Source organism: Scylla paramamosain, unplaced genomic scaffold (assembly GCF_035594125.1).
Source record: "Scylla paramamosain isolate STU-SP2022 unplaced genomic scaffold, ASM3559412v1 Contig85, whole genome shotgun sequence".
Lineage (NCBI taxonomy): Eukaryota > Metazoa > Arthropoda > Malacostraca > Decapoda > Portunidae > Scylla > Scylla paramamosain.
The window spans coordinates 42,275-66,759 of NW_026973750.1; the positions used below are offsets into that span (position 1 = coordinate 42,275).

General features: G+C 46.0%; 2 protein-coding genes across 2 annotated transcripts in view; one reads left to right on the forward strand and one right to left on the reverse strand.

Moving 5' to 3' along the window:
• LOC135098823 (rRNA methyltransferase 2, mitochondrial-like) overlaps positions 1 to 3,433 on the reverse strand; it is a gene marked incomplete at its 3' end in the record, with an annotated part of 45,704 nt that extends 42,271 nt beyond the window's left edge. The window contains exon 1 of the mRNA XM_064001220.1: positions 2,827 to 3,433. The remainder of the gene's footprint in view (positions 1 to 2,826) is intronic.
• A 19,375-nt stretch (positions 3,434 to 22,808) lies between these two features.
• Positions 22,809 to 24,143, forward strand: LOC135098827 (uncharacterized protein K02A2.6-like). The gene has a single exon (XM_064001223.1). It carries the CDS (start codon positions 22,809 to 22,811, stop codon positions 24,141 to 24,143), a length of 1,335 nt encoding a protein of 444 aa, XP_063857293.1.
• Positions 24,144 to 24,485: the final 342 nt, after the last annotated feature.

Consider the following 24,485-nt stretch of genomic DNA (forward strand, 5'->3'; position numbering starts at 1 on the left):
CAGTTCGTGAACGCCGCCATTTGATCTTCGCAACAACAGAACAAATAGCACATCTAACGAGGGCAAAGTCATGGTACATTGATAGCACATTCAAGCTATGCAGGCACCATTTTACACAGCTGATGACAGTCAACACTTTTGTGAGGGCAGACAACCATGCAAAACAAGTCCCCTTACTATTTGTCATTATGTCTGGGAGAAAAAAAGAGTGACTACAGAAAAGTTTTCCATGAAGTTTTAACTAGTTTACCAAATGAGCCTTCTGTTCAGCACATAACAATTGACTATGAGAAAGCAATGTGGAAAGTCTTGCTTGAGGTTTTGCCTAATGCCAAGGTCAAGGGATGCGAATACCATTGGACGCAAGCTGTATGGAGAAAGGTTAGTCACTTTAGCTAATTGCCTACAGATTTTTTTATATATAGTACCTGTCAAATAGTAGTTTTAAAACAAATTGGATCACCATAATATGACCAGATTTTTTTTCTTTTGTACAATACAATGTCTAATTTCTTTGTTTTGAAATACTTATGTAGGTTCAAGAGATTGGTCTCCAGCATGCATACACACATGATGACGCGAGGTACAAATACTTACAGAAAGTGATGGCCCTTCCATTTCTGCCTGAGGCAGATATAGGTCCCGTGTTTGAACGGCTCTCACGTCAAGCTACCACAGCCCAGTTGCAGACTATAATGCAGTACATTTCAAGAACATGGATCCACAACTCCTTATGGCCAAATTCTAGCTGGAGTATTTTCAATCAGTCTATCCACACCAATAATGACATTGAAGGCTGGCACAATCGACTAAACAAACGTGCTGCAGGTAGATGTAACCTCCAGTTTTACCTCCTCGTAAGCCTTCTCCACAAAGAGGCTAAATTGACATCTATCTACATAAGGCTAGTATCCGAAAAAAAAGCTACGAAGGATACAATGGAAAAAATATAGAAACTTACAGGGTCAAATATTTACTCTTTGGGAGGAACACATGAGGGATGAGTGATCGGCATATCAGTTGCTGAAAGCGTGTGCTCACCTGAATGGCCCAGTGCGCAGCTGAATCTATATTTTAATAAAAGTTTCTAATTCTTTGTCACTATTTGAATATTACATGTATGTAACTGCCTTTTAATCAAAGTTTTTTTTTATTCTTTGTAACTACTTTTTGGTCATTACTTTCTGAATATTACATTTATTTAACTGTCTTTTGATAAAAGTTTATTTTTAATTCTTTGTCACCACTTTCTTAATCTTACATGTATGTAGATTTTTTAAATAATTATTTCTTTTTTAAATATATGTGGGCGAATTGACTCTTATATGTGGGCGAATTGACCTGTGGGCGAATTGACCTGTGGGCGAATTGACTTGTGGGTGAATTGACATGTGGGCGAAATGACCGTAATTCCTATTACGTCACAGCCTCTCTCTTCTTCTATCAGCACCCTCCACTTTCCCTCACTCCATCTATTTGTATTCAGGAAGGTAAACAGCATCTCTCCTTTCCATGCCTTCTCCTATTCTTGTATGGAGCCCTCCAAGTGCAAGGCCCACTCTATCACATTCCAGGCTACCCATACCTTCCCTATGTTGGACATGTGGACACTGTCTGGTGACCACACCCAATTCATCTTTTCCCACAACTGCAGGCCATCACACTCCCATTCTTCTAGCTTCCCTATGCATCTCCTGTTCACCTATCTCCTCTCCTGGCCAAATTTTTGACCCTCCTTATCCCACCTCATGGGGATGCACATCAATAAGGGCCTCTTGTCTATCTTCTCCCTTACCACGTGAACTATCTCCCATCCACCGCACTGTCTCCTTTCCTCATGTCTCCTCTAAGCCGTTCCCTCCTCCCTTGATCACCACCAGGTCCTCAGGTCCCATTTCCCTGAGGTGTTGTCTCACTACCTCATGGATGACCCTGATGCCTGGTCTCTTTTGTCCATTACCTTATATCCACCTTTTGACAACATGTACATCTGTTTACTTACTCCACTCATGAGACTATCTCTGAATATCCATACTCTCCCTCCTGCCTTCTCCCATGTCCTCAGCTTTGGCCTTCTACCCTACTACCCTACTGTGTCTTTCTCCAGGAGTGGTGTCCTACTCTCATCCATGTCCCTGTCCTTGGCCTGGCATTGTCTCTCTGCTCCATCCAGTTGCTGTCCTTCTCCTCCCTTCTGTTGTAATGATCCTCCCTATCCTGGTCTGTCTTCTTGACCTTACCACTGCTGCTCTCCTGTACTCTACTGGCACAGCCCACAGCCTGCCTGGTGGCCACACGCCTCTCTTCACAGTCCTGCTTTTCTTCACCTAGCTCTGCCTGCTCCTTCCTCCCCAGTAAGTGTGATCCTGAGGTTCTTTTGACTGGTCCTTTACTTCGGCAGGGAGCTTAGAATCCTCCATCCCCCTGCCTTGGCCTTCCTCTTCCCCCTTGGCAGACCTGACGTCACTCCCAGGGGTGTCCTCCCCGGCCACCTCCGTTTCGGAGCCCTCCACCTCATTTCTCACAGTGAGTGCCTCCCATTCCCCCTTCATCCTCAAGAGACACCCGCTGCACAGGAACAAGAGGTTCTTGTTCTTGAGGACCCTATCTCCTGCACCCTTTAGCCCAACACACTCCACACGATACCAATCATACCACCTTCCACATGCTACTCCTCTGCAGCGACGTGTTACCTCCTTCCTGCATTTCTGCAGTCGCTGTTAAACACTTCTTTTTTTTTTTTTTTTGCCTAAAATGAGGCTAACACGCAACCCACACCCTCGAATAAGTTTACAAAATATTTAAGAGCTTCCGCCTAGTACTCACCTACAAACATCAACAATGATCAGCACCGTCAGCTGATGTTTGTTTTGAACGGTGAGGCGGTGAAGGGTGAGAGCTACATCTAGCACGCGGAACGGTTTTCTCACCCATGGCTGTAGGGAGAAAACCCTTGGGTATTGACCCATAAACATGATGCGGATGGCATCGCTGTGTGTGTTGTCCCAGTAGAATTGGCTCAACTGAGAGATGAGGTGTCTTGTGGTAGAGAGAGAGGGAGGGAAATTGCGTGATGTTTACATCTGACAGAGCCATCTTGGGGGCAGTGTCAGCAATCCAGGATTGCCAGATGGGCTTTTTTTTATAGAAAAAAAAAAACTTTTTCTTTTCAAGCATTTGGCCTAAATTACCAAATTTGGCTTTTCTTGAATATGTGGCTTAAATATTGTTACGCACTATGCGATCTCCACTGTCACCAGCTGCTGCACAACATTCGCTACACTTAGCCTGGTTCACACTAGTCTGTTTTTACAGATTCCGTTTCGCGTTCAACGTCTAACAATGACGTCACAAAAACGGAGTCAGTACTGAACGGAGAAGCTACCCGGCCTCCGTAATCAGTATCTATGTTTGTGAACATGGCCGCGAGGTGAGATCTCCTCGACAAGGAATATGGGTAAAACTGCAGGGTTAGACCTCCCCCTTTTCCTCCATCCCACCCCCCCACCCTCCCCAACAAGCTTGGGGGCCTGTGGGGAATCGGAGGTTTTGGGGGGGGAGACATAAAAGAGCGATAAATGGACTTTGAAAATTTAGGGAAATTTCCCTAGAAATTTCCCTAGAATAAAAAAATTGGGGATAAAATTTAAGTTTCAACCAATACACCAGAATAATTATATACCTAACCTAACCTAACCTAGACGGGGGGCTGCGCCCCCCTGGACCCCCCCCAAGGTTATTAACCTAACCGGGGGGGCTGCGCCCCCCTGGACCCCCCCTAAGGTTACTAACCTAACCTAACCTTAACCTAACCTAACCGGGGAGCTGCACCCCCCCTGGAACCCCCCCTAAGGTTACTAACCTAACCTAACTTATATCCTTGGCTAGTAACCTAGCCATGCAATAGTATCTTCGCCACGCAATAACAGTACAGTACCTAGGGAAATTTCCCTAGATTGAAAAAAAGCATTTATAGCTCTTCTATACCTCTTCCCCCAAAAAACTCCCGATATGATGATGATATAATAAGAAATTCATCAATGTGACTTACGTTTACGGTTGCTGTGGAGATATTAGAAAATACGGGTAAAACTGCAAATAATCCGTAATCGCAGTCAGCACACCTATCTCCCGCCATGGCACAACTAAGAGTATATCAGCAGGCCACCCTTGTCAGCCGTGACTGACAGAGATCACACGTATTGTATGGTGATTGGCAGATGTATTATCACGTGAATTGACGACGTCACGCTCCAGCTGCGTGCGCCACACACGAACACACGCATTAATTTGTGTAGCTTCACTCGGAAGGGATGATTGTGGACTTAGTTTCTGGAGGCGGCGCGCTATTAATTTAATTACTACGGCCTTACAAAAGCCTTCCCCACATTGAAAACATCACAGACATGTTCTATAGTAAGTACTCTATCACGTTGCAATGTGTTTTTAATGAATAGAGAGGAGGTCCAACCCTGCAGATATACGGTATTTTCCGGTTGTCCGGTTGTCACTTATTAATACACTGTCATTACCACAGCTGCTGAGTGAGGCTTGTTGCGTTTCTGCAGTTTGTTGGGCTGAAACCTGTCCAGTCCATCCTTGTGCATGTGTTTACATGCTTTGCGGTGATGCCGCTGTTGTGAAAAGAATCTGCGCAGGCGAGAAAATCGCCCCAGTGACGATTTGAGGACAGACGGAGGACGTGTGTGACTCCGCTCCTGTATTTCTAAATAACTTCTCGGATTTTTTTTGCCAATAGTAATTGTCAGGATGGCGGTAGATGAGTGTAAGATGTGCAAGGAGAGTGTGACGATCAGATGTAGTGGCGTGGAGTGTGGTGTGATTTATGGTTCCACACAGCCTGTGCGGGGCTCAAAGCCTCCATCAAGACGCTGAACCACAAAAACATGTCTGGAGACGGCGAAGGAGAAGCTGAAGACCAGGAAGGAAAACATGGTAGCCAAGGAAATATATAAGACGGCGACAGTGACCAGCATAAAGGACACGCAGACGAAGGATGCCAAAAATAGGGATACACAGACTGTGAACATCCGACAAGACCTAGAAGACAAGGGCATGCAATCAAAGGAGAAAGACCAGCAACCACAAAGAGGGCCAACGATGAAGAAAATGATCCAGAGGAAGTCCCCACTCTGCAGTGTTGGGAACAACATGGTCAGGAATGCAGGTTTCCACCGCAAAAACCAAGATGAGCGGGAGCTCACAGGAGTGTCTGCGGGGAGCCAAGATTCATGAAATAAAGAAGACAGTGAATGAGAAGACCCAGAAGTTTAAGAATGATCTGCTTGTGATCCAGGGCGGCGGTAACGACCTGGAGAGGACTGAAGCAGAAGAAACAGTGAGGGAGGTGGTGGAGGAAGTGAAAGCTGCTGAGGACAAGAAGCTGAGTGTGGCTGTGGTGGGAGTGATCAGACACCCAAGAGAAGGAGACTGGTATGAGCGACTGAGAAGATGGACGAACTGCAAGATCCAGGAAGAAGTGCTGAGAATGAAGCTGGACTGGCTGAGGGGCAAGAAAGGCAATGTCAGTTTCATTGACCTGGATCTTACCCCGAGGGAGGGCATGAACTTCCTGCCGGACGGGGTGCACCTCAATGAAGTCGGCAACGAGAGGATGTGCAGGCAGCTGTGTGAAAAGATGTGTGCAATGTCCACTGTGTGCATGGACTGCCTGAATGAGGGATAGGAGTGCACTGGAGTAAGGAAGAGAAGACACCAAGCAGGCAAGATCATGTATGAAACTTGGTTGTATGAATGTGAGAGGATGGGGCAATGGCAAATTTGAAAATGTATGCAAGGAGTTGAATGAATGGAGTTTGGACTTGGTAGGAATATCTGAGACACACCTGAGAAATATGGTGCAAATGGAAGGGGGTGAGTATGTGATGGTAGGAAAGACACAGTAAACAGAAGTTAGGAAGAGACAGCCTTGCTCCACAGAAAGATGAGGCGCCTGAAAGTAGAAGAGCTTGATGTAGGAGATAGTGCAGAGGGTGAGGATGTGTTAGCTGCCTGAGTGGAGTGTAGGGATGAGTGTGATAGGCCTGAGAGGGTAGTTGTAGTTGTAGTGTACATAACGGTGAAAGGTGAGAGAACAGTTATGAAGAATAGCACAAAGTACTGTATATTGAAGAAGATTGCAAAAGATCATGCTGGAGAGAGATTATTATGGGAGACATGAATGCACACATAGGTATTTTAGGTGAACAAATGAATAGGGACAGTGAGATGCTTGATGAGTTTGTGAATGAGATGGACCTAGAAAACCTGAATGAGATCCTGGCAGAAGGATGAGTGACTTTGTGTGCTAGGAACCAGGAGTCTGTAATTAACTGTATGATAGTGAATGGGAGAATGAATGAGATTCTGGACCGCATGTGGATAGATGAAGATGGAATGACTGACATTGCCTCAGACCATAACATGCTGGTACTAGAATGTAAGTTGAATGGAAGGGACAAAATAAATGGCAAGGCTAAGAGGAGAAAGTGGAGACTGAGAGATGTAAGATGGGAGAATTTCCAGGTAGACTTGAGTGAGAGAAACTGGGATGATGAAAACTTGAATGGTGTGGATGAAATGAATGATAGGTTTGTGAAGAATGTGAGAAATGCAGCAGACAGCCAGATAGGATATGTAATAACAAGTACCAAGAAGCGTGCATGTAAGCCATGGTGGAGTGACAAAATTAGGAATGCTAGAAAGGAAAGAAAGAGACTAAATATGGTATGCAGGCAGTGGAGAAAGAGGAGGCATGAGAGTGAGGAGGCCGAGAGTGAATACCAAAATGCATGGACAGTGTATGTGGGTCAGCAGCAAGTGAGAGCTAAAGATATTGAATGATAAAGCTAAGTGTGAGAGACGTGTGATTCAGTTCCTAAGAGAGAAAGGTGTTGAGGGTGGCTGAGAATGGTACAGATTCCTGAGGGTCAAGGGAATGCCTGACAGTGAGAATGTGGAGAGTCTGAAGGTGAATGGAGCAGTGGTGACAGATAGGGAAGAAATGAGAAGGGCAATGAAAGAGTTCTGAGAAGAGATTGGAGGTGTAGGTGATGTACTTGATGTGACAGAAGGGTGTGTGACACTAGAGAGGAAGGACGCAGATGACTTGAATGTAAGAATCAGCAGGGAGGAAGTGGAGAAATGTGTGAATAGGCAGAAGAGTGGGAAGGCAGCAGGGCCAGATGAAATACCTTATAAGATGTACAAAAATGGAGGGGAAGTTGTGACTGATAGAATGACTGAGTTATTTAACCAGGTGTGGGAGAAGGAGAGAGTGCCGAGAATGTGGAATGAATACAGGCGACTCTGCTGTATAAGAGAGGATACATGTTACTGTATGTAAAGCGTATGTACCTCACGGCATTATTCCTCGGCATTTATAAGTGAAATGTTCAATAGTTTTCTATTTGCATGAAAACGTGTAATATGTGTAAGTATCAGTATTTAATGCTATATTAAGCACCGAAGCCGATGCTCACTTGTTAGTAGTGTGGGGTTAACCTGCTAGTCGCCTGCGGGCATCACTCACGGCCAAGTCGCGCTCAGACAAAGACGGGCAGGATGGTGACCGAGGTAAATACTTTAATTTTGTAGTAAAAACTGATTGTCATAGTGCTAAGTCAATTGCATGTATTGTTAATGAATATTGTAATATGTTGAAAGTGTTTAATATCAGTGTATAATGTTATTTTGTAAGAAATTGAGACCGAGAACTTGTTCGCAGTTCTTACGGTCATGCCTACCTCATCAATAAACGTCAGAGAGAGAACTGCCTTTCCTCGACCCTACGATGATGGGTGTGATCAGTAAAACAGATCACCTGAGAGCCAATTGATGCCCAGCCGGTGCGGGTACAATACAAGAGTAAAAATGAGTTGAAAAATTACAGGCCGATTGCATTAGTGAACACAGTAGGTAAAGTTTTCAATGTAATGAGATTGTGTAAGTGGATTGAGAGAGCTGGAGTATTAGGTGAGGAACAGAAAGGGTTTTGTGTGGACAGAAGAGCAGAAGATAACATGTTTGTAGTGAATTAAATTATTGAAAGAAAGAAGAAGGATGGTAGTAAACTGTAATTAGGTTTTCTAGACATAGAGAAAGCTTATGATAGAGTGGATAGAGAAATACAAGGCAGAGTCTTAGAAAAGACTGGGTTGAGTGCAAAGATAGTTAACATAGTGCAAAGTATGTATGTAGACACAAGAGCTGTATTAGGTGAGGAACAGAAAGGGTTTTGTGTGGACAGAAGAGCAGAAGATAACATGTCTGTAGTGAATGAAATTATTGAAAGAAAGAAGGATGGTAGTAAACTGTACTTAGGTTTCCTAGACATAGAGAAAGCTTATGATAGAGTGGATAGAGAAATACTAGGCAGAGTCTTAGAAAAGACTGGGTTGAGTGCAAAGATAGTTAACATAGTGCAAAGTATATATGTAGACACAAGAGCTAGATACAGACTAGGAAATATAGAGAGTGAGAGAGTGAGAGAGTGAGAGTGAGAGAGGAGTTAGGCAAGGCTGTATTTTATCACCAACCCTTGTTAGCTTGTATACAGAGGAATTAGCAGCCAGAATGAGAATAATGAATATGGGAGTTAGTGTGGGGAATGATAAGATATGTGTGCTTTTTTATGCAGATGATTATGGTTATGCGTGAATTGGCAGATGAGCTTCAAAGTTTGTTTGATGTTGTAGATGGGTATGGAAGGAACTTTGGTGTGAGATTTAGTAGCGAGAAAAGCAAGTTCATGATTGTGAATAGGTCAGAGGATGAGAGAAATTCAGTGTGGAGACTGGGAGGAAATGTGTTGCAACAGACAGATGAACATAAGTACATGGGAATATGGATGAGTCTGAATGCCTGTGTGAAGGCAAAGAATGAAAAGATAAGCATGGTGAACCAGTGGGTGGGTCATCTAGGAAGTCACACAATGCTTTAAATGCTATAAATTCAGCCACCGCACTAATCAGTGCAAAGAAACTGAACAAGTCTGCTCTAAGTGTACCACTAAGGGCCATGACTACAGGAACTGCCAGACACCTACCCTTAAATGTGTAAACTGTGATGGAGAACACACAGCGGTCTCCTTTAAATGCCCCATAAAACGCGAGAGTCAGCAACAGCAAAACTCTCCAAAACCTACCCCACTGACAACTACTTATGCTCAAGCCACCACACCCATGCAAGCCATTCCTAACACCAACACAAACACAGAGAAACTTCTGCTTGCAGATATCATCATAAAATACTCAATTCAAACCTCATTTGGCGACCTTAAAAAACAGGCAGAAACCATGAACACACTGCTTGAATACAACGGTTGCCCCATAATAAAACTTCCACCTAATTTCCAACAAACCAACAAAGAACACTTTAAACAACATTGCCAACAAAATGAAGAGACACACGTTCCAGCACCCACACTCCAGGAACCCGAACTTATCATACCCAATGAAACCAGTTCCCCTTCACACAGGGACCTGGGCTCTGAAGAAGACTCAGCTTCTAGGGAACCGCAGCCCCAGAAGCCTACTCCACCACGATCCACCCCTACAACTACCACTACCAATACCAACACCACCAACACCACAAAAAAGATGGGTATAAAACGTTAGATCACAACCGCTCTCCAACCCTCCCCTCCTTCTACACGAACCGCATCAAGGGGTAAGAAAAACACCTAAGACACTCAACAATGATCACAGTAGTACAACTAAACTGTCGCGGTTTCTGGAATAACAGACACCTTATCTCAGAAGCAATTCGATCTATCGATCCAGACATCGTCCTTCTCAACCACACAGGCACACCTCTTAAACCCATCAAACTTTACGGATACAACACACGCTACACAACAGGTACGCGCCATGATGGCGTAGCTATCATGGTAAAATGTACCATCAAACACATACACATAACCGACTGGCCTTCAGCCCACTTCCTGGCCACCAAGATCGAAACACAAAACGGGCAATTTTTAATCGCCACGACGTACAGCAGACCGGATACTGGGCTCCCTCTCACCAGCCTCAACAATCTCTTCAACCACACAAACATACCAGTCTACATACTGGCAGACCTTAATGCCAGTCACACAGCATTTCGACACAACAAGAACAACCAACATGGACACAAACTTCTGCAACTCACACAACTAAAACGCCTCCGTTTCCTTGGCCCTGACTTTCCTACCTGCTATACCCACAATGGGAATGGCAGGCCGGATCTCATTCTCTCCAATCGGCAGTCCCTACCTTTCCACCACCACATCTCCCACGGACCCCTCTGTGGTTCAGACCACGTTCCCATAATCCTAAAAATATCCTCCAACCCCATATCAATCCCATCCCCACCTGTCCCCGACTACCGCTCCGCCGATTGGAAGGGATTCAGGGAAACACTTACAGATCTACACCGACCAACACAGCTCGAAGGCCAACCATATACAGAAATAGACAGCGCCCTAGCGAAACTACACAGTGACATCCTGACATCAGCCAACAGACACACACCAAAGAAACAACACACAATTCACATAGACTTCAGACCCTCCATAAAAACACAACGACTACTAGTGTGTTACAGAACACGCTTTTTACAAAACATGCACAACCTCATTCCCATCTAAAGAGACCTCTGCACCCTTCGCACACACATACTAAATAGCCTACAGGATGATCACAGCGCTCACTGGAGGACTCTAGTCTCCCGTATGGACGGAGCTCGCTGTAGAAACCCTACTCAGTTCTGGCACATGGTGCACAAGCTGAAGGGATGCCAGCGGGAAAGATTCGAGTACCTCCTAGTGAACGGTGATCGAATTACCAACCCAGACCAGGTCACCAACACCTTCCAGACACACTGGCATAACTCCTTCCAACCACACCCTCTCCCTCTTCATGAGCCCAGTATTGCCCACATACACCATATCACCGATCTTGTGCGCCAAAACCTAGCAAACACGCTACCACATAACATTATACACTTAACACGACTAGACCCGCAACACCCTCTCATCACACCCATTGAGGAGGAAGATGTCGCCAGGTTGCTCAGGCACACTCCACGGCGAGCCCCCGGCCCCTCAGGAGTCACCTGGCCGATGGTGCGGAGCCTTCCTCCAGAAATCATATCCAGCCTGACAAAAATATTCAATGCTTGCCTCGCCTCTGGATACTTCCCAAAGGCTTTCAAAATTTCAAACATCACCCTAATTGCCAAGCCCGGAAAAAACTCTCACTTACCAGAAAACTATCGCCCCATAAGCCTCCTTGAAATTCTTCGAAAAACTTTTGAGCGTCTAATCAATTTAAGATTGAGAGCATTCCTCGAAGGTAACGGATTGCTGGCACCACAGCAGTTCGGTTTCCGGAGGAACGCCTCAACTGAGGACGCCCTTAACAGCATAGTAGCCTACCTAAATTTCAACAAGCCATATTACAAGACAGCACTCGTGACAAAAGATGTCAAAAAAGCTTTTGACACCGTTTGGCACACCGGTTTAAAATATAAAATTTGTAATAACTTCAATCTCCCTTTTCTAACACAACGCATCTTGTGTAGTTTTCTGGATGAGAGACAGACAAGAATCCGCCACCAGGGCACCTTTTCGTCATTTTTTACCCCTCAGGCTGGAGTCCCACAAGGCTCCGTACTCTCCCCCACCCTTTTTAACATGTACACAGCTGACCTACCCCTCCCAGCCCACAATGACTCACTAACTATTCAATACGCGGACGATGTAATGCAATTGGCCAGTGCCAGGTCGTTAGATCTCCTAACCGACAAAATTCAATGGGAACTGATGGCGACTAGCCTGTGGAAGATGAAATGGCGAATTCTTTCCCATCCCGAAAAATCAAAAGTCACTTATTTCAACATTAAAAGAAGTCAGCCCCGCCAAATCTCACTAAACAGAATTGATCCAATCCCCACCCCAATCCCCATCAGTAACAACAACAAAGTGCTTGGCCTCACCATAGATAAGCACCTCAACTTCAATATACATTTAAAACAAAAAGCAACCATAGCCGCCAAGGCCCTGAGCAACCTGGAAAGATTTCGCGACAGCAGCACAAAAACAAAACTTCACCTCTACAAAGCTTTCATTCTCCCTCTCTTAACCTACTGCCCTCTTGCCCTCTCTCTCACTGCTCTCTCCAACCTCTCTAAACTTCAGAAGGTTCAAAACCGAGCAATTCGTTTCGCTCTTGGGACGAAATGGTTCGACTTCCGAACCTCTCTCTCCATTCACGAGGAGTCCAACATCCCCCCTCTTAACATAACACTCCACAATAGAATAAAAAAACAACTAAGCTCCTTCTCCGACAGACACACAATCACATACAATTTCATTACCAACCTCCCCCCAGCTTTCCGTCACCTGCCGCACTGCAATCTCCTTGATCCTCCCACTGTGCCTCCTGAACCTGTCTTCTAATAATGGACTCCTCCTTTCTTCCCTTCACTATCTCCTTTCTCTGTACCACTCATGGTGTTTGAGTGGCATCATCGTCGTTCTCTCGTTCACGTGGGCGGGCCCGCGTGCCAACACCTAGTGGTTTTGTCATATTTTTTGTCTTATGGTTTTGTATTCATATTTTTGTTTTTATGCATTATTTTTCTGTCTCGCAGCCTAGGTTTTAAGGTGGCACCGGACCGCTCCTGGGAAAGGGACGCGACAAAAAAACACCGCCATTAACATACCATGCCTCTGACCGAGGGAGTGGGGTCGTGTGCCAACACCTAGTGGTTTTTTCATATTTTTTGTCTTATGGCTTTGTATTCATATTTTTGTTTTTTATACATTATTTTCTTGCCTCGCAGCCTAGGTTTCAAGGAGGCACCGGACCACTTCCAGAGAGACGGGGATAGCACGAACCGCACTCCTCCCACTGACGTCACGGCAATGGGGCCCCCGGCCGTCGGCATGACGTTCCGGTGGCGGTACCCCCCGAGGTAGTTAAGGAGCGGCCAGTACTGATGATGGGGACGGTAACCACACCATTCAGTGGAAGCCACTTCACCCCCCACACAGAGGTAGTTGGGTGCGGCAAGGGCTGGGCAGGAAGGTAGTCAAGAGATGGTGGGGCGGGGCCCTGGAAGCATCCATGCAGGAATCCCCATTCACCCCCCGCCACCAGCGACTTACCGCGTGCAAGCAGATGGTATTAGATTTGACCCCTCGTTGCGGTGAGGGAGCCTTTTCGAGCCTCTGTCATTGCACATCCTACCATCACGTCAATCATTATCACAAACCATCCTCACCCTCCCCATGCACATAACACCACGACATTTTTTATATTCTCTTTTTTTTTTTTTTTTAGCAGGTTGGCCTTTTTGCAGGACGAGTCACAGGATACGAGAAGAAAGGACCAACACCGCTTTTTCACCCACCACATTATATCATACAATAAATATCCCGGCCATCACCAAATCACTCTACTACTATCCGTGGTTCGGAACCCACGTAAAACTGTAGGTCCCTCCGCTATACGGATGTACTTCTTCCTCTGTCCTTCTTTGAACCAATAAAAAGCACAAAAAAAAACCTTTTTACTCTGACTGTCCTTCACTCCTCTTTCACATCCTGATGGTGCAGGCTCTGGATAGTCTGGCCCCTAACTTGTGCGTGGTTTGGCCCGGGGTTTTGGGTGCGTGGGCGGCGTCCATGGCTGTGGCTGTCTTGGGCTTGGCTTGCTCGGTTGGTGGCGGACTCTCCTGCTTTCCCCGATAAGGACCTTGTCTCCCTTGCCATCTTAGAATGAATATAACACGTAAAAAAAAAAAAAAAGAAAAAAAAAGATGTCCTTCCTAATTCAAATTGCGCCTGGGTCAAGCCCCAGTGACTATTTCTCCTACTACAATTCCCTTTTTATCACCCCCCTATTCTTCCCACTATCCCCACTTCTCCCTCCCCATCTTTTCTCTCTTTGTTATGTTATGTTATGTAACCAGGAGTCAGTCCGGACCTCTCTCTCTGTGTGGTGTGATTGTACTCCCTCGCTCCACAAATAAACGCAGCCAAGATTCTGGTGTCTCTGCTACCCTTCACACCCCAACATGGCGCAGTATCGTTTACACTGGGGTGAGGCACCAGGATGCGTCGGAGGAAATCTAGGAATGGAGCAAGCATCCCTGGAAGAAGTAGTCACCGGCACACCATTACCAAGCCCCCGCCACAGCTACCAGGCAGTGTTGCCAACCTCTACAGACGTCTCCGCCCCACACACGTACTGAAATTACCCTACATTTGCCTTCATTACCCTACGATGGAGGATGAAAAAAACAAATTGTCATAATACTGACAGGTATTTATTTATATGGTGACCGTATGGTATATAACAATTATGACAAAAGTAATTTCATGACCAATTTTGACTCATACCAGAAACAGAAGAAACCACTTTCACATTTCCTTAAGGTTATAGAAATCAACACATAAAAATGATTCAATGACTGTTTTTAACCCATACCAGACACCAAAGAAACTACTTATTCCTTTTCTTAACAAAACAAAAGGGTTTTATTGAGATCTACATATCTTTGAATGCATACATCGATGCATTATGTAGATTGTAGTGTTCAGCACTAATTGGCTTATTTCTGCAATCTTCATTCTTTGCTACCATGCTTGATTTTGTTACTAGAATAGCATTCAGTAGTTCTGGCCCCATTTTATTTCTTTTCTTCGTTTTAGTGTCAGTGAGTATTGAAAAAATTCTTTCAGTCTCAGCATTAGAGTGAGGTAAGATTAGAATCAACTTAGCCAAACATACCAAATTTTTAAACACTGATTCCTCATCCACATCCTTCACACCAGACAAGAAAACCCAAAACTCAGCATCTGTTTTCTTCTTCAGCTCTGTTATTTCTTCTTCATTAAAATAAACTGGTAATTTTCTCCATTCTTCATCAACATCATTATTTTGATCTAATAAATGACTATATTTCTGTTTGAGGAGACTAAGAGAGGGAAGCCTACGTCTACTTTGCAAATCTAGTGCTACTGATGGTTGAACAAATTCTACTTCATGAAAGAAAGGGTCATCTAGTGGCAACCTTTTTTTTATCTCCTCTAGAGCTGACTTATAAAAAGACAAACATCTGGTTCTGAAATCAGTTACATGATCAACTTTAAGGTTTTCTTGTTTGAGTATATCTTCATACTTTATTCCTAGGAAGACTTCAGATACTGGGAGGAGATAATCCAAATTCAGAGGCTCCCGGGCATTACATATCTCCCGGGCATTACATAACTATGGGAATAGACAATTTAAAAAGTATATTTTCTTAGTATAATTCTTATTCATTTACATAAAATACCTTTTTCTGCAAAATACCTACCACGCATATCAAAAAGTTCTAATTACCCTACGTTTTGCTCAGATTCTGTAAAATTACCCTACCGCCCTACAGACCAGATTTGAGGCTAAATTACCCTACGCGTAGGGTAATTACCCTACGGTTGGCAACACTGCTACCAGGTCCGAGTCCTTCAACACACCCCTCGCCCCACCAGCATCTACACGACCGCCTAGCGCACAAGCAACTTCACCATCACATCGTCCGCAGGCTCCCCCGTCGGGTCCTGGAACTGCAACTCAAGGCATGTCACCGGCGGCGTTCGAGGCATGGGTCGTTAGCGTCGAAGACTACGGCCTAATCTGCGGGTGGTTCCCGCCCCTCGCCGCCCCATACGTGCGTCTCCTGTGCGACGGCAGTCTCCAGCAGCGCATTGACGCACGCTTTGACAAGCAGGACTTCCGGCAGCTCTCAATCAGTGCAGCGGTAGAGGTGGTGAGAAGTGTGGTGGTCGGACGGCGGTGCGAGGTAGGTGCATGGTCCGATCTCTTTCAGTACTCCCAGGAGCCGGGAGATAGTGTCGATGCATACATGTCGAGGTGCCGTGCCCTGGCAGCCGAGTGCAATTTTCGCTGCCCAAAGTGTGATGACTCACTGACCGAGTACATCATGAGCAGAAAAGTGGTCATGGGGTTCAGTGATCGCAACATGAAAGCTGAGGTGTTACGGTGCTTCCCTCCTCTGGCGTCCGTGAGTGATGTAGTGAATCAGTGCGAGATCATAGAGGTCGCAGACAAAGTGGCGGGGCAGCGGGTCACAGGGAACGTGGCAGCCCTGGCGGACGCAGGAGCGTCCACCCCCTACCCACCGCAACCCCCGTATGTGCCGCGCCCTCACACCAGGCAGGGGCCCCGCCACCTCCAACGCAGTGATTGTAGGAGGCGTGGTGGCGACGGCAGACCTGTCAGTGCGGATCGTCTGCCCCTGGCCGCAGGCGGAGTGCTGCACCACGGCCGTAGCCGACACAGGGGCTCAGGTGTGCATCGCTGGCCGGCCCCTGCTGGAGAGTCTGGGTATCCCCCCAGGGCAACTTCACGCCTCACCCAGGACAGTCAGCCACGTCGCCGGTGGAGGGGTGAAGCTTCTGGGAAGCCTCACGTGCGAGGTGACAGCTGGGGCCATCACCACGTCTGAGTGCGTATACATAGCTGAAGGGGTGCAGCGGCTGTACCTGTCACTCGGAGCTTGCAGAGCCCTTCAGTTGGTGCCGCAAGATTTTCCCCGCCCTGCAATCAGAATCAGCGCGTTGACAGCCCCTGCGTCTCTCAAGACCTCGGCCCACCCATTGTCACCACCCTACGAGTTGGTAGAAGAGAACGTGGGGCGTCTAGAAAAATGGCTCCTGGAGGAGTTTGGATGCACGGTGTTCGCAACAGAGCGCACGCCTCTACCAGAAATGCGTAGCCTGCCACACCACATCCACCTCCGTCCCGGCGCACGCCCCCACGCGGTGCACGTCCCCGCCACAGTCCCGCACCACTTCTACGACGAGGTACGGCGCCAGATCAACGACGACATCGCCAGAGGCATCATAGAGGAAGTGCCTGCCGGAGAGCCGACCGAGTGGTGCGCGCGCATGGTGGTGGTGCCAAAGAAAAACGGGAAGCTGCGCAGAACCGTGGACTTCCAGAAGCTCAACCAAGCTTGCCTGCGCGAGACTCACCACACCAGGACTCCCTTTGATCTCATCTCCAGCGTGCCCAAGCACACCTTCAAGACGGTCGCCGACGCGTACTCCGGGTACCACCAGATACCCCTGGACAATGAAAGCCGCAAGTTAACGACACTTATCACCCCTTGGGGAAGATTCCGCTACCGCAGGACTCCTATGGGGCACTGTGCGGCGCAGGACGCCTTCACGAAGCGCCTCGATGACATCACGAGCGACGTGCCCAGGAAAATCAAGTGTGTTGACGACACGCTTCTGCACGACGAAAGTGTGGCAGAAGCCTTCTGGTATGGATTTCTGCAGAAATGCCGCGACAACAGGGTAACACTAAGGCCAGATAAATTCAGCTTATGCAAGAGAAACGTCACGTTCGCCGGGTATCTACTCGGCTGGGAAGACTACCAGTCCAGTCACGACCTCATCAAGAGCATCACAGAATTCACGATTGATGTTCGGTACATCAATCGCCGGTGACACAGCCTCTTCTCTCTCTCTGGACTCCGAGGTGACAGGACGTGGAGGAGCGCTGGTCACTGATCCCTTACTTCGCTTCTAACGTGACGGAAAGCAAGGCAGAAACTCCACTACACGACATAAAGCAAGGTAGTAACTCCACTACACGACATAAAGCAAGGCAGTAACTCCACTACACGACATAAAGCAAGGCAGAAACTCCACTACACGACATAAAGCAAGGCAGTAACTCCACTACACGACATAAAGCAAGGCGGTAACTCCACTACACGACATAAAGCAAGGCAGAAACTCCACTACACGACATAAAGCAAGGCAGTAACTTCATTACACGACATAAAGCAGGACAGTAACTCCACTACACGATATAAAGCAAGGCAGTAACTCCACTACATAGCATAAAGCGAGGCAGTAACTCCACTACACGACATAAAGCAAGGGCGTAACTCCACTACACGACATAAAGCAAGGCAGTAACTCCACTACACGACATAAAGCAAGGCAGTAACTCCACTACACAACATAAAGGAAGGCTACACCACCACACAGCGTCAAGCAAGGTCGCAAACCCACCACATAAAGGCCACCACATAAAGCACCACATCACATAAAGCAAGCTGTCACTCTGCTACGTAGTAAGAAGACGAGCTCCTAACACTTAAGCCCCAGCACCTAGGTCATAAAGTGCGTAACAAAGTGAACATGACAACCTATGAAGATCCAGCTACTGTTAGAGCGTTGGCTCCAACAGATATAAATAAAATGACAAACCCACAACTAAAGAGAGCGCTTGCAACTCTACTAACAGCTGATGCCTCTACACAACCATCTAATAATGATCTATTGGAGGAAATAAGAAGCTTAAAAGAGGAAGTGAAAGGCATGGCCAGCATTAAACAAGAAGTGGAGCAGTTGTCTGATAAGTTGGACCAAGCATTCCAGATTATTTCACAACAACAGTTATTTTTAGAATCTTTGGACAACAAGGAGAGGAAGAGAAATTTAGTTATTACTGGGTTGACAGAAGAGAGCGATGTAACAGGGTGCAACGATGCTGAGAAAGTACGCAATGTGATAGCAGCGACTGGATATCAGCAAAACGTTGATCCTGCAGCGTGGGAAATCAAACGACTCGGAAAAGAGGACCAGCGTAGGTAACGACCGCTTCTTGTCGTGGTGGGAGACGGAAATCAACGTAATGAGATCGTGAGGATGGCAAAGAACTTGAAATCAGTTGAAGGACCTCTCTCTTCTGTATATGTCAAGAAGGATGTCCACCCGGCAGTGAGAAAGGAGATGGCGCGGTTGAGGCAACGTGAAAGAGAAGAAAAAGAAAAGCCAGGAAATGTGGGTGTGTCTATTAGTTATGATTGGAAAAGACGTGTGTTGTTAAGGGATGGCAATGTAATCGATAAGTTTTCACCATATTTTTTCTGAATACAAAGAAAAATACCAGTGTGTTGAAATTATGTTCATGGAATGTATGTGGAGTAAGGGAAAAATTGAATGATCCGGAAATTCTTAAGTTCTTAATGCAATATGATCTGGTTTGGCTGTTAGAGGTTAAAAGTGCGTATGAAAAAAGCGTACCTGGTTTCTATATGTATAACAATAAGTCAAGAGTAGGCTGTAACAGAGGTGGTGTTATGTTGCTCATCAAATGTGCGTTGATGCAATATGTGACCAATGTAAACATGGAGGAAGATGACATGATATGGGTGAATTTATCGGTGTGTAAAGATGTGAAATTCGGTGGTGTTTATATACCTCCAGAAGACTCACTATATTGCGAAGCTTCACCGTTTCGAGCGTTAAGTGAGATGTGTTTGAACACTCGTGACGTAGTTGTTTTAGGTGATTTTAATGCACGAGTTGGATCACATGTGTTGTCGTGTGGTAATGGAAGTGTCTATAGATATGATGGTGTGAAGGATCCGGTAGTGAATAGTCACGGGCGTATGTTGCGTAACATGTGTAGAAGTAACAATATGGTTGTGATGAATCACCTGAACAGAAAAGGAACTACCTTAGGAGGTGACTTATCTTTTAGAAGAGGATCAAGATGGACATCGGAGATTGACTTGTGCGTGGTTACTTCCGATTGCGTAAGATTTGTCAGTTCGGTCGAGGTAAACAAGTCAGTTAAAGGTTCCGACCACGCCCCAATTTGCGTAGATCTCGCTACTAAAGAAATGACTCAAGTTTCCCCGACAGAGCTGTTAGAACGAGCTAACGGTCTGGGTGAGTCATACCGAAGAATACTTGCAAACGAGTCGATGTGGAAAAGTCCAAGATATGACACCGTAAACTTACATGATTTCAGTACCGAATTGCTAAGTCTCGATCCACCGAATCCGGACGCTGTTAGTATTGAAAATATTTCTGAAGCCTTCAGATCGAGCAGTGAAATTATTCATGAAGCTGCTCGTAGGAACAGATGTGGACGTCTCGACCAGCAGGAAGAAACGTGGGACAGAACGTTGCCGCGCTGGAGAAGGATATTAGAAACAAATGATGCTAAGTTCATATGGAAGGCCATTAACTGGTCAGGGAATATTGATACGCACGAACACAGACAACCTGAAGACGATCAACTAAAGACCCATTTCGAGAGCTTGTTAAATAATGAGTGTCACACTAATAGTATTCGCACTGTATGTATAGATGACTCGACTCCAACGATACCCGTATTAGACGAACCTTTCACTGTACAAGAATTAGATAAAGTACTCAAGGATGTGAATGTTAGAAAAAGTTATGTTGGTATTTGTCCAGGAATTATGAGAGCTTTACCTGTTGACTGGATCATGTTCTTTTTACATATGTTTAACGTTGTTTTTCTTAATGTGTGTTATCCAGTTTCATGGAGTTGTAGCAAACATTTTGTACTCTTCAAAGGAGGTAAAGACAGACTTGAATGTGGAAACTACAGAGGCATATCCATTATGAATACATTGGCAAAATTGTATGATTACTTAATTTTGAACAGATTAAAACTATGGACAAGTATTGATAAATGTCAAGCAGGTGCTCAAAGCGGTCGAGGATGTGTCGAACAAATAATGACGTTAAGATTATTATGTGACCTGGCTAATTATAAGAAAAAGAAGCTGTATATGTTATTCATAGATTACAGCAAAGCATATGATAGAGTGCCTCGAGGTAAATTGCTTGAATTGCTTAAATCACGTGGTTGTGGTAAGGTTATGTTGCGTGCTATACAAGCTATGTATTCCTGTACTCAAAGTGTGTTACGTTCTGCAACTATTGATGCCACTGTTGGAGTCCGCCAAGGATCTCCATCGAGTTGTCTCTTATTCACCATATACATGGATGAGGTGGTTAGGATGATAAACAGGTGTGTAGATACAGATGGATTCTTGGGGAAACTACATACGCTCCTTCTTATGGATGACATGGTAATACTAGCTACTTCTAAAGAAATGTGTGTGAGAAAGTTAACCGCAGTGTTGGATTATTGCCAAGAATATGGAATGGTACTTAATGAAAAGAAAACAAAACTTATGGTAGTGCGAGGTACAGATGAAGACAGATTGCCGTTAACTGTTCGTAACATCAAGATAGACTGTGTTCATAAGTATCTTTACCTTGGGGCATGGATTTGTGATGATGCAAAGATGAACACAGTATTGGACCTTCACGAAACCGTGAATGAGATGCAACTCAATAAATTTGCAATTTTTTGTGCAGCAAATAACATTATGCCATATACATACAAGCGCAAAGTATTTGATGCTGCTGTCACTTCTGCCCTTCTTTATAGCTCAGAAACATGGTTGACAAATAATCCTAGAAAGATAATTGTTCAATACAATAGAGCAGTAAAGAACTTGCTAGGGGTAAGGAAATTTACAAGCCCCGACATGTGTCTTATTGAATCAGGTATTCCACCTGTACTTGATGTCATAGCAAAAAGGAGAAGGAAATTTCTAGAATCAAAGTTAAGGGAACCGAACGTTGAAGAACCATTCTATGTTGCATTTGAGTTGTGCAGAGTAGCTAATACTCCAGGGTATCAATTTGTGATGAAGGCACTACAGTATAGAGATAACGTAAGTCCACTGGATATAGTCAAAATAAAAATTAGAGAAAAACCCGAGACGGCATCTAAGTATGTGGCGTACAGATCAGTAATTAACCCTGAACTATCAGTACATCCAGTTTATGTCAGCAATGAGTTTGTCCCGGACTACAAAAGGCAGGCCCTTACGAGGCTTCGATTAATGTCACATGATTTAAAAATTGAGACAGGTAGAAGGAATGGAATACCAGCAGAGTTGCGACTGTGTATGTGTGATAGTAATGCAGTACAAGATGAGTCTCATGTTTTGTTAAATTGTTCTTTGTCAAGGGACTGTAGGGCTAGATATAATATGTTGGATTTTAGTAGTTTTACCAGTTTAATGAAGTATAAGGGTAAATTAGGTACTTTATGTGATTATGTTTGCGATGTGTTAAAGCTTTACGGCTAAAATGTTCTTGTTTTTTAAAAGAAAGGGAGTTTGAATTTTTTAGGAGTTAAGTTTGGAGAAAGTTTGTTTTTTGCAATGTGAATTGGTTAATTTTATCTGGACAGGATTTTTATTTGTAGCTCTTTTTATATGATATAATGATTTTAGTGAAATGATTTTTACTTTAAGCTCCTTGTAATCGCAAAAATTCTGTCAATAAACTATAATAATAATAATGCAAGCCCATCACTGATGGATATCCGGTCGTGGTTCGGCCTGGTGAATCAGGTGGCTCCCTTCTTAGCAGTTGCCCCCATCATGGAGCCTTTCAGGGAGCTCCTGAAGAAGCCAGCCGGGAAGACAGTCTATTGGGACAACACACTCGACGCCATCTTCACGTCAGCGAAGGACACCATCAAGAATCTCGCAGCAGAAGGTCTCAAGTTCTACGATACCTCACGCCCAACAGCCGTCCTAACTGACTACAGCCGGCAAGGTATAGGATTCATCGTATTGCAGCAGTACTGCCAATGCGTGTCCCTGGAAGCACCGATGTGCTGCCCAAACGGATGGAAGCTAGTCCTCTGCGGCAGCTGGCACCTGACCGCGGCCGAAAAGAACTACAGCACACTGGAGGGAGAGGCACTCGCGATAGCCTGGTGTCTCAAGAAGGCCCGCTTGTTCCTCTTAGGCTGCAAAAACCTAACCTTCATCACCGATCATAAAGCGCTCACCAAAATCTTCGGTGACAAGGAGCTGAAGGACATTCACAACCCCGCATCCTAAACATAAAAGAAAGGACCCTGATGTATAACTTCCGTGTCAAGTATATCAAGGGGAAAAGCAACTGCGCCGCGGACGCTCTCTCGTGCTACCTAGCATTAGCAAGTGCACCAGAGGACTCAGACGAGGCTGACGATGAAGCAGTGTGCGCTGTCATGGTCGCCGCGGCAGCAGAAGCCACTACAGACGACGTGGGTCATGTGGTAGACCTACGTCATGTGGAGGAGGAGGCAGTCAAAGATGAGGAATATCAGCTCCTCCGTGAGTGCGTGGCCAATGATGGTTGGGACGAGCGGAAGGACGCCGAGCCGGCAGCGCTACGCCCGTACTTCAGGATGCGGTGGCACTTGTCATGTCAAGGCGACATTATGCTTTACACCAGCGATGAGAGATTCCCCCGCCTTGTCATCCCAACCGCCCTCAGACGCACCGTGCTCGTCAATCTCCACGCTTGTCATCAGGGCAGAGACTCAATGCTTCGCAGAGCCAGGCAGTCTGTATACTGGCCCGGCATCGATGCAGAAGTGGAGCAAAAACGACGCCAGTGCCAGGTGTGCGAGACGCACACGCCCTCTCAACCAGCCGAGCCGCTCCTGCCCACCCCACCATCCCAGTTCCCATTTCAACAAGCCGTGGCCGACCTGTTTCACCTACAAGGCAATGTGTACATCGCATACGCCGACAGGCTGACAGGCTGGCTAGAAGTTGAACACCTGTCTGGGGAAGCCACCAGCTCCCGCCTCATCACGTTGTTCCGGCGGTGGTTCACACGCTTCGGCATCCCTGAAGAGCTCTCATGTGATGGTGGCACCAACCTCACCAGCCACGAATTGAGGAGGTTCTTGGAGGACTGGCGCGTCACCCTACGAATCTCATCATCCCACTACGCCCAATCTAATGGGCGTGCAGAAGCTGCTGTCAAGTCGGCCAAGAGGCTGTTAAGAGGCAACACAACTCGCGGGGGCTCCTTAGACACCGACAGCGCTGCCAGAGCGATCCTCCAGTACCTCAACACACCCCTGCATGGCCTCGATGCATCCCCGGCACAGCTGCTGACAGGCAGACAGCTGCGAGACGCCATACCCGTAGAGAGCTCCCGCTACCTCATCAACGAGCAGTGGGGCAGGACACTGCGCGACCGGGAACGTGCCATGATCCAAACATCAGTCAACTCATCAATACGGCACGACCAGCAAGCCCACAGTCTGACACCCTTGAGGCCCGGGCAGCGAGCGCGCATCCAAAACCCATCTAGCCAGCGGGCGGTGGGATCGGGTGGTAACCGTGCTCGAGCTGTCCGCACCCCGTCAATATCTTCTATGTCTAGACGGCAGTGGGAGAGCGTCCATACGGAATAGACGTCATCTTCGTCCTCTTACTGGCGAACCACAGCTGTCAGGTGACTCTACTGAATCCCCTACACCTGTGCGAGTCACCACATCACGGCCTCGTCGCACCCAGCGAGCACCAAGGCACTTTGATGATTATTTCTTGAACTCTCCTGTGTAGGCTAACTTACTGTGTCACTCTAGAATATGTATTATGTTCACTTTTCCTTTGTTTTCCACAACGCATATTATATTTTAAGTTATATCATTACACCATCCTGTGTAATTAAGTGTAGGAGTCTGTATGTTCCCAAGTGCGGTACGATATGTTGGCGTATATATATATATATATATATATATATATATATATAT

What these genes read in the sequence shown, in the direction of transcription:
- LOC135098827 (XM_064001223.1), top strand. Translation starts at nt 22,809, where the DNA reads ATGTATAACTTCCGTGTCAAGTATATCAAGGGGAAAAGCAACTGCGCC.